Source organism: Orycteropus afer, unplaced genomic scaffold (genome assembly GCF_000298275.1).
Source record: "Orycteropus afer afer isolate SDZICR_OR568_19922 unplaced genomic scaffold, OryAfe1.0 scaffold00199, whole genome shotgun sequence".
Classification (NCBI taxonomy): Eukaryota; Metazoa; Chordata; class Mammalia; order Tubulidentata; family Orycteropodidae; genus Orycteropus; species Orycteropus afer.
The window spans coordinates 902,967-913,628 of record NW_006921786.1 but is presented as its reverse complement, the minus strand read 5'-3'; the positions used below and the strand labels follow the sequence as shown (position 1 = coordinate 913,628).

The 10,662-nt window shown below is 43.2% G+C and overlaps 1 protein-coding gene across 1 annotated transcript in view; it reads left to right on the top strand.

Annotated features, from left to right (window-relative positions):
• The window catches only part of MYH13 (myosin heavy chain 13), a 67,286-nt gene extending 58,087 nt beyond the window's left edge, over nucleotides 1-9,199 (top strand). Inside the window, exons 32-38 of the mRNA XM_007948058.1 lie at nucleotides 367-675; nucleotides 764-967; nucleotides 2,666-2,791; nucleotides 3,373-3,543; nucleotides 7,137-7,241; nucleotides 7,325-7,420; nucleotides 8,894-9,199. Of these exons, the coding sequence (XP_007946249.1) occupies nucleotides 367-675; nucleotides 764-967; nucleotides 2,666-2,791; nucleotides 3,373-3,543; nucleotides 7,137-7,241; nucleotides 7,325-7,420; nucleotides 8,894-9,199 (1,317 nt within the window). The remainder of the gene's footprint in view (nucleotides 1-366; nucleotides 676-763; nucleotides 968-2,665; nucleotides 2,792-3,372; nucleotides 3,544-7,136; nucleotides 7,242-7,324; nucleotides 7,421-8,893) is intronic.
• Nucleotides 9,200-10,662: the final 1,463 nt, after the last annotated feature.

Genomic DNA, 10,662 nt, shown 5'->3' with positions numbered 1-10,662 from the left:
GAGTTTATGTTAATGAGGGAGGAAGAACCCGGCAAAAGAGGATGAAAATGTTGTACAACTTAAAGAGAATGGAAACAACATCACTGAACCGTACATGTGGAAACTGTTGAACTGGGGTGTTTTGCTGCATATATTCTCAGCAACAACAAAATAAAGAAAATTTAAAGAAACAAAAGGATTATTTGTTAATAACAGAAAGTTTTAGTCTAAGCTTCTATATTATTGGGAACATTTGACCTCTCCAAGTATTGTCTTCATCTGTAAAATCGGTAAAGCAATACCATTTTATCATACTGGGAATGAAAATATCCATTGGAGGAAGACGGCTGCTCCTGTCACTCCCAATTGCTTCCCTACTCTTCTCAGGGTTCCTTGGAACATGAAGAGAGCAAGATCTTGCGTGTCCACCTAGAGCTGAGTCAGATAAAGTCTGAGCTTGACCGGAAGGTCACTGAGAAGGATGAAGAAATAGAGCAGCTGAAAAGAAACAGCCAGCGAGCAGCTGAAGCCATGCAGACCCTGCTGGAGGCCGAAATCCGGAGCCGGAATGATGCCCTGAGGCTGAAGAAGAAGATGGAGGGAGACCTCAATGAAATGGAGATTCAGCTGGGCCACACCAACCGACAGGTGGCAGAGACCCAGAAACACCTGCGTACAGTCCAGGGCCAGCTGAAGGTAAGCACTCCCTCTGAACACCAGCCCACTGGGCCGGCCAGACCCCAGCTGTTCTGTGCCTTTGTCCTCACTCCTGGCTTCCTCCAAGGATTCCCAGCTGCACCTGGATGACGCCCTGAGAAGCAATGAGGATCTCAAAGAGCAGCTGGCCATTGTGGAGCGCAGGAATGGTCTCTTGCTGGAGGAGCTGGAAGAAATGAAAGTGGCCCTGGAGCAGACAGAGAGGACCCGCCGGCTGTCAGAGCAGGAGCTGCTGGATGCCAGCGACCGGGTGCAGCTCCTGCATTCCCAGGTGTGTTCCGCCTCCATCCACGCAGAGCTCCCCCACAGCCCCGGGGAAAGCTAGGACCTCAGACATGTGGACATGTAGAAAAGAACATTGCCCTTTCTCCCAGACTAGCCATCCATACAAAATCTCATTAAGTCTCACTGTGACGTAACTTTGACTCTAACCAGTTGCTATCGTGTTGCATTGACTCTTACTTATGGCAGTCCTATGTGTATCAGAGCAGAACCGCATTTCATAAGATTTTCAATGGCTCATTTGGCAGAATTAGATTGCTAGGCCTTTTTTCCAAGGCAGCTCTTGGTGGACTGGAGGCTCCAGCCTTTCAGTTAGCAGTCACATTAACCACTTGCACCACCCAGGAACTTTGACCTTGACTCTAGATGGATAGATTTCTGCACTTTGTTTTATCAGAAGATAAAACTTCATGCACGTTGGGGGAAGCAAAATTAGTGAAGAAAAAGATTAAATATTGCATAAAAGGGGCAGGGAAGGCTTCACAGAGGAGGCGCTCTCTTAGAAAATTAGATTTTCCTTGGAAATAATTATTGTTATCACTTTTATGGAAGTTTAAAAAGACTCTATTGTTTCCAAAAAAAAAAGATAAAAAATACAAGCAAACAAATAGAAAAAAAAAAAAATCAACCATATTCTTAATATCTTGGGGTCTTATTTTAGTTTCATCCTATGTGTACATAAATATTATATGTTTTGTAAAATGTCATCAAACTTTTTGCAACCTATGATTTTCATTTAACAATGAACATATTTCTACATCTTTAAATAGTCTTCCCTGATACAGTTTTTAAAGGCAGAAAAGTGGTCCATTTGAGTATCATGGGCTATTTTAGGTTGTTCCCAATAAAATTTTTTTACTAGAAAAATGCTATAATGAATTTACTTTTAATTAAGTTTGCACATACATCCATGGTTAGTATTATTTCCTTAGTACTCCTGTAAGTAAATAAATTCCTAGATGTCAAATTTCAGTGTAAAACAGTAAAGATATTTGTTATACATTGCAAATTGCTCTTTACAAGGTTGTCCTAACTTTTGTTCCCATTGGGAAAATATATGAGAATATTTTCTATAAATTTTCAAAGACCCTGTTATTTTTAAAATTTATACAAATTTAACTATTGAAAAATAACTTAATGGTTTATTCTTATTTCTTTGATACTAATGAGGTGGAACTAAGGAGATGGAACATTTTGTTATATCCATTCATTGGTTATTGGTGTTTCTTCTAGTGTGTTTTACCAACTTGTGTTTTTTGCCCTTTTATTGATTTGTCTTATTTATTATATGGTAAGGAATATAATATCTTTTTAGTAATATACATTGCAAATGTTTTCCTATTTGTCATCCCCTTACAATTTCATTTATCGTAGGTTTGGATAATAAGAATGATTTTTCATTTTTATATAGTTATGTCTATCAGTCTTTTCCTTCTCCCAATAATCTATCCTTCCTCAAATATTTGAAATTCTCCCTTCATTATTTACTTGATCCCCTTATGTACAGTTCTTGGATCTGTATGAGGAATTCCCATCAAGAAGCAGTGTCTAGCAGGTCACTCATGTAAAAATTGAAAAATGGGACGTGATCATGATTGACTTCCTTCCCTGCCCAACCCCCTACCTCCTAAGTGTTTTAAATGCCCAAGTATAACCTACAACCCTGATATCTAATTTTTCTTGCTAGAACACAAGCTTGATAAATACCAAGAAAAAACTGGAGGCTGACATAGCTCAATGCCAGGCAGAAGTGGAAAACTCTATGCAGGAGTCCAGAAATGCAGAGGAGAAGGCCAAAAAGGCCATCACAGATGTAAGCATTATTCTTTCTTCCCAGAGATGGTGTTTGGAGCTATGAAAATGACTTCTAAGCCAGGGTATGGCAAGTACATTTCATCTCCTTATGGCCCACACTCAGTTGGTGTTGGCTTCCTGGAGATATGTCATGAATCGTTCCTCAGTGGAAGTGAGAACAAAAATAAATAAATAATAAAATCTTTTGATGTCACATTGATTCAGAAATGTGCAGAGTAGAACTGTGCCCCATAGGCTTTTCAAGGTTGTGACCTTTCAGAAGCGGATCACCAGGTCTTTCTTCCAAGGCACCCTGGGGTGGATTTGAACAGCCAACATTTTAGTTAGTAGTTGAGTGTTTAATAGTTTGAGCCATTCAGGGAATCCTAGTGGAGGTGAAGTGAGAAAGAAAGCTGAGAATGATGAGTAATGATTGGTGGATTGGTGGCTTCAATCAGGCACATACAATACCAATAACTGCCACCCTATGAATGAACTTGATAGCACTCAACAACATTCCAGACCCAAACGACATCTTCTGTGTCCTTGGGCTAGGGATAGGCTGGATGGCCTATTGATATCTCCTGTGACCCTAAACAGGCAGCCATGATGTCTGAAGAGCTGAAAAAAGAGCAGGACACCAGTGCCCACCTAGAGCGGATGAAAAAGAACCTGGAGCAGATGGTAAAGGACCTACAGCACCGTCTGGATGAGGCAGAGCAGCTGGCCCTGAAGGGGGGCAAGAAGCAGATCCAGAAACTGGAGAACCGGGTAGAGTGGTTTATGAGGACTCTCACTCTACCAGTGACATCTGATTCAACCTCCACAGACAGAAACACAGTCCAGAAATTAGGCTGTGGGAAAGTGGCCACTGATGGAATAGATTAGTTTCAGGACTACTTACAAAACACCCTGTGAGCCAAATCTCCCACCTAGTTCTCCTTCACAGACCCCTACCCCTCAACAAAAGAAAATAGTGGCTGTCAAATCAATTCTGACTCATGGCGACTCCAAGTGTGTCAGAGTAGAATTGTGTTCCAAAAGGTTTTCCATGACTAATTTTTTTGGAAGTAGATCACCAGACCTTTCTTCTGAGGTAACTCCATGTGGACTTGAACTCCCAACTTTTAGTTTAGGAGCCAAGCTTTTTAACTGTTTATACTTGTTAATTGTCTATACCACCCATGGACAGCCCCCAACACACACAAATCTATTTAGGCATGCTTATGCTTAAAACCATTATTACACTTACATTTTTTTAATGTACAAATACTGTTTTTATATGGATTCATATCAACATAAATGGAAAAATGTACTTTAAAGTCATACTTTACCATGGACACTTTGGTGTAATTTACATTTTGGACCAGACTTCCCTTTGATAAACAATGGTCCATCCTATGTAAAATCTGTAGATTCACTCTTGGGTCTGATTCCCTTCCTAGCTTTTCTAAACTCTAAATGCAATTGGGTATTTGACTGCTAATCAGAAGGTTGGTGGTTCAAACTCACTAGTTGCTCCCTGGAAGGAAAATGGGGCAATCTACTTCTGCAAAGATTTATCACCTCGGAAACACAATGGGAGTCACTATGAGTCAGAATCAACTTGATAGCAGTGAGTTTGGTTTTGATTTGGTTTAAAATGCAATTGGCAGTTCTGGAATATTTCTCATTGCATCCTGAATGGAAGGTGATTGATGCTCTTCCTCCAAGTTAAAAAAAAAAAAAAAAAAGACAGTTACTATAGAATCAATTCTGACACACTGCGACCCCATGAGCATCAGAGTAGGATTGTGGTCCATAGGGTCTTCAAAGGCTGAATTTTCAGCAGTAGATCACCAGGTCTTCCAAAGGAACTCTGCGTGGACTCAAACTGCCAACCTCTCAGTTAACAGTGGCGTGAACTAACCTTTTGCACCATCTCCTCCAACTTGTTGTTATGTGCCGTCAAGTCAGACCTGACTCATAGCGAACCCTCCATAGGTTTCCTAGACAGTATCACTACGGAAGTAGATTGCCCTATCTTCCTTCCATGGAGTGGCTGGTGGGTTTGAACTGCCAGCCTTCTGGTTAGCAGTCAAGTGCCTTAGGCACTATGCTACCAGAGTACACCAGAAAAGTGAAATTCTACATGCTGAACAATCCTGCTTTTTCTTTCCCTGGAGCCCAAGTATTTATTGCCGCTATTCAATTTCTTTGCGGAATGTTCCTTTCGTTTCTTGTACTCTTTGCATTTCCATTTAGACCTATGATAGTTTATTTAATTTGTTTTTAAAAGAGGCTTCACTCTAAGCTGACATTTTTGAGAGGGACCATGTGGAGGAAGTTGTTGGAATGCTTCTGTTGTCCTAGGGAGAGAGGAAGTGAAAGAGTGGGAGGCAAGGAGGGTGAGGAGGAGGTAGAAAGAAGGAAACAATGTTTCACAGCAGGAAAGCCCCAAAATACAGTCATGATGTATACCAGCTTGCTAAGAACATGGTCACCAGGCATCAAAAATAAAAAAAAATACACTGCCATCAAGTTGGTTCTGACTCACAGCAACCCTCTAGGACAGAGTACAGCTGTCCTATAGCATTCCAAGGCTGTACATCTTTACAGAAGCAGACTGCCTCACCTTTCTCTTACAGAGTGGCTGGTAGACTTGAACTACTAACCTTAAGGTTAGCAGCCTAAAGTAGTTAGTGCTTTAACCACTTGCATTACCAAGGGTCCATTACCAGGCACATGGAACCTTTAAATGTGAAGCCCATAGACAAGTGAGTAGTAAAAGTAAACACCAGGGAAGTTAAAGCTTCCCCACAAAAAAAAAAAAAAAAGATTTAAGTGATTATTTTAAATTATTCCCAGTTCTATTCTACTAAAATGAGCTTACGCCTTTCTTTCTCATGAGTCCCTCCCAGTCTCCCTTCTTAGGTGTCTCTTGGTTTAAGTCCCATGCCAGCCCTCTTTGATTCTTTGATTTCCACGTCAACAGGGACTCCTTAGCCAACCTCCTCCTCACACAGTGAGGCACCTTGACAGTCCACCCCTTCCCAGCTGCCCAGTTTTATAAGTTCCGTAAGATCTACAAGTAGCTCTGGTGGCATAGCTGTTAACACATTCATCTGCTAATCAAAGGGTGGCAGTTGAAATCCACCAGCCACTCCATGAGAGAAAGATGAGGCAGTTTGTTTCCGTAAAGATTTACAGCCTTGGAAATCCTATGGGGGCATTTATCCTCTGCCCCAAAGGGTCACCATGAGTTGGAATCAACTTGATGGCAGTGGGTTGGTTCTGTTGTAAGTCCTACAGAGGCCTACAAAGCAGTCACAAGATATTCTTTTATAGCACCTGATGGAAAATCCTCCCAGGACACAGGGGTCTGTTTTGGAACAGTGCCCAGAGTAGGTTTCTTTATTAGTAAATTTTAAGGTTGATCTACGCCATCTCCAAGCCCAGAGCTGCTTCTTCTCTGTGGCTGCCAGTATTTCCAGTAGACTAGGACCATAATTAATGGCCTGCATTCTCAGTGCCTACCTCTCCTCTCGGAGTTCCTGGGTAGTGCAAATAGTTAGTATGTTCAGTGGCTAACCAAAAAGTTGAAGGTTTGAGTCCACCCAGAAGCACCTTGAAAAAAAAGACCTGGAAATTTACTTTCAAAATCTCAGCCATAAACCCTATGGAGCACAGTTCTACTCTGGCACACATAGGGTCCCCATGAGTTGGAGTTGACTTAACATCAATTAGTATTTCTTCCCTCAAGACTTCAAGTAAGGCAGAAGGACCTCTGAAGTTAATAGCCTCTATGTAGTGATTTATTCACATTTCCACATACATTACCTAATTTAATCTTCACATTAGAGGTAGGCTGGGCAGGAATTATAATCATATCTCCACTCTCAATAATAATGTCCATTCCAAATATATTGACTCTCACTCAGTGACTGTGACTGACTTGCTTTAGATCTGTTGGCACTTTTACTATTTCTGGCCCTGCTGCCTCATTGTACCAAGAATCAGGCCCACCAGGAACAATCATGCAAGTTCATCTGCAAGGACAAGTAGGGGCAGAAGTTCATGCTGTTTTCTCTCTCACAGCTGCCTAGACCCAAAGGACAGTGCATCTTTTGCAAAGCTTAACCCAGTAGCTAAACCATGTGCAGCTGAGGTTTCATCTCCCCAAAGGTGTCTTGTTCTTACATAGCCTCTCTGTGGGCTATTGGTGGCCGTATGAATAACAATTTGGTTCCTGAGCCCTAGGAGGAGTCACCTCTGCAAAATATAATTAGCAGGTCTTGAGTTTATCCTATAGTGACTGGCACATGGGCCTGTGAGAGAAGCCTGGGAGACCTGACTTGAATCTCTGTTCTGGTCGCCATACTCAGGTGCGGGAGCTGGAAAGTGAGCTAGATGCTGAGCAGAAAAGGGGGGCTGAAGCTCTCAAGGGAGCCCACAAATATGAAAGGAAACTCAAGGAAATGACTTACCAGGTGGGTACTTCACAAGCCTTGGGAATGATCTGTCAGACACATCAGAAGAAGTTAATGGTCCCACCTGGATGCTCTGTTTGCAGGCTGAGGAAGACCGCAAGAACATCCTTAGGCTCCAGGACCTAGTGGACAAGCTACAAGCCAAAGTGAAAGCTTACAAGAGGCAGGCTGAGGAGGCTGTGAGTACAGAGATCCCAGGGACACCCCCTCATGGAGCCTGTGCCCCCACCAGCTCCCTGATTGGGAGCTTGCTCCTGTTGAATAGAGTCCACTGGGTCTCAGACCTGCATCTTCATTTGCAGACTGTAAACACAGACAGTTGCCTCCTCCTTCCTCCAGTCTATGTTAAACAAACCTTCCCCTTCTTCCCACCTCTGTACCCTCTTCCCTCACCCCACTGGCATTGCCCCCTCGATCCCCTTTCCTTCAACCTCAGCTTGCCTTACTTGATCCTACCCAACTCTGGTTCAGTCTACCCACCCAAGCCATCACAGCCCGCCCTACCAACTCTGCCTCTCCTGACGCTCCCTAACAACCTCAGCCCACTTCACAGTCCTTCCTGCCTCCTTGGCCTAACCATAGACACTATGTCCTAATTCACATCATCCCACTGCAACCTACTCATCCTAGTCTCCGCCCCTCTGACCTTACTGAGCCCTCCTAACTCCCACCACTCCATTGCCTCCTTTTTGATCAACCCCATGATCTGTAATAGGTGAAACAACACAGGATAAACAGAACGGGCTACATCCAGTGTTTCTGAAAGTATCTCCTGAGATACTGAGGGACATTAATAGGGGAAAACTAGTGTTGGGGAGCTTTTTCTAACAACAACAACAAAATTAGTCTGGGAAATTCTGAGTTAAACAAAGTTAAACTGGGTGCTTTACTTCAAGATTTCTCAGATTGTATAGCTAAACTGTCCAATGTGGAAGAGGCATTGTAGAACATTTCATTTGCCACATGTAATTCCCTGGAACCTTTTTATGTTCTGCAGAGCATCCCACAGTGTTCAGAGGAACAAACTTTGGGAGCCCTGTCCCAGAAAAATGGCTGAGCATATGGCATCTCTCCCTGCCCTCATTTTTCCCTGCCAAGATGGCTGGTCAGTCCCATCCTGACCTTAGGGTTAAACGGTGGAAGGGTTGGTGCCTATTGAATCAGTACACACCAACAAGATTGGCAAGGCTTGGTGGGGTACCTAGGATGCCACATTAATTCAGAACCCTTGTATCACCCCCAAGTAGACCTGTACAGTGGCCTTGCCACAACAGGTGGCATTTGGAGAAGGTACAATACAAGGGAGGCTTGTCTATTGTAAGGCACTTACAGGTGCTTTGTGAGAACTCTAGACCTAGGTTTTCTTTAAAGGAGTTCTTTGGGGACACGCAGCCTAAAGGGAACATAAGGTAGTCCCATGAGGGGTGGCCACACCAGCAAGGCGACTTCAGGGCAGTATCACAGTCATGACCCAACAGTGGTGTCATTATGCTCTGGAGAGCTCAGCCCTGCTTTCCTTCCTCTGTAGTCAGGCCACCCAGGGTCTAGCTCTCCTGGTTTCCCTACTCCTCAGGGGGCCCCCAGAGATGAGGATCCTCAGAGTCTGAGTGAGAAGTTTCATCAGCCTCAGACCCTTCCGTCTTCCCTTCCAGGAGGAGCAAGCCAACACACAGCTTTCCAGATGCCGGAGGGTTCAGCATGAGCTGGAGGAGGCCGAGGAGAGGGCGGATATCGCTGAGTCCCAGGTTAACAAGCTGAGGGCCAAGAGCCGGGATGTGGGAGGCCAGGTAAGAGCAGACCTGTGTGTGGCTTCTTCCCAGAGAGTTCTGAGACCTGGGGGCCTGAAGAACACACAGGGAGAGTTAAAGAGGCTGCCCATAGGTTCTCTCTTCCCTGCTGTTGGTCGTGCACTCATAGATGCTACTATTGTAGCCAAAGGTCTCGTGAGTTCAGGCTGAAAGTGAAGTATGAAGGGAGATGGACACCTTTCTTCTTGTTTCCCCCTGTTGCTAGAGGAGATGCCCAAGAAGCTTTTGCTTTTTAGGGGACTCATTCTCTCCCCAGTAGCTTGATTGGTTTGTGTTTACAATGAGCAAAAATTCTTTAGAGTTTTTCTGAAGTTCCAGCCTTTCTAGCTGTTCCACTTGAAGATGATACTCAGTCTCCTACTTGGTTTGACTCATTTTCTATGTACAAATTGTTTTTCTTACACAGAAGATGGAAGAATGAGGCTCTCCTGGTGCATGTTGCCATGAGACACCTCCACAGGAGTGGAGAGAAATGTGAGAAATAAATTCTGCTTAGTACTTAAGTTTCTGGCTTCACGGTGTTTATTATAGTGTTCCATTTCCCTTCCAAAGGAAAAAGCAAATCACTTGCTATAGTCAATTCTGACTCATGGTGACCCCATGCCTGTGTTCCATAAAGTCTGAATGACTGATATTTTGAAAGTAGATCACCAGGACTTTCTTCCGAGGTATCTCTGGGTGGACTTGAACCTCCCTCCAACCTTTCAGTTAACAGACAAGCACTTTCAGAGGATGGTTTTAGATTCATGTCTGCATTATTTCACATGTAAAGAAAGTAATGTGAAAGTGCAGCCTCCTTGCCCCAAATTTCTATGATGAAATTCCAACTTAGTTTCAAGATAAATCACCAACTTCCATAACCATTTAAAAATAAAGACCGATTTAGGTAAGTATAACACATTTTCTTACTACCAAAAAACCAAGCCTACTGCCATCAAATTGATTTCAACTCACAGCAGCCCCAGTTGGGTTTCTAAGGCTGTAAATCTTTATGGAAATAGACTGTCTCATCTTTCTCCCACAGAGAATCTGGTAGGTTTGAACTGCTGACCTTCTGGTTAGCAGCCAAATGTCTTAAATGTCTTACCCAGTTCACCACCACAATTCCTTCAAATTGACTTCCTCATTGCATGAGGCTGAATTCTCTAGAGGAGCAAAATCAGTAAAGCTTGTATGTATATGTGTATATATATATATATATATATAAAGCCCATACACACACACACAAACACACACACACACACATATGGGTGCTCTGGTGGTATAGTACATTTGACTGCTAACCACAAGGCTGGCAGTTCAAATCCACCAGCCACTCCTTGGAAGGAAGACTGGGCAATCTACTTCCATAGAGATACTACCTCAGAAACCCAAGAAGGGGTCACTATATATATATATATAAAATTAAGAATGAAATTTATCTTAGGAAAATGGCTCACACAGTTATAGATGCTGGCAAGTCCCAAGTTCCTGGATTAAACATCAAGCTGGAGGCTTTTCCTGACTCATGCAGCTGCAAGGGCTGATGAGCTCAAGACTGAAAGGCAGTATAAAGTCTGCTGACTTCGGCAGATGATGAATCCAAGATCAGCAGGCTCACAAGACAGTTGTAG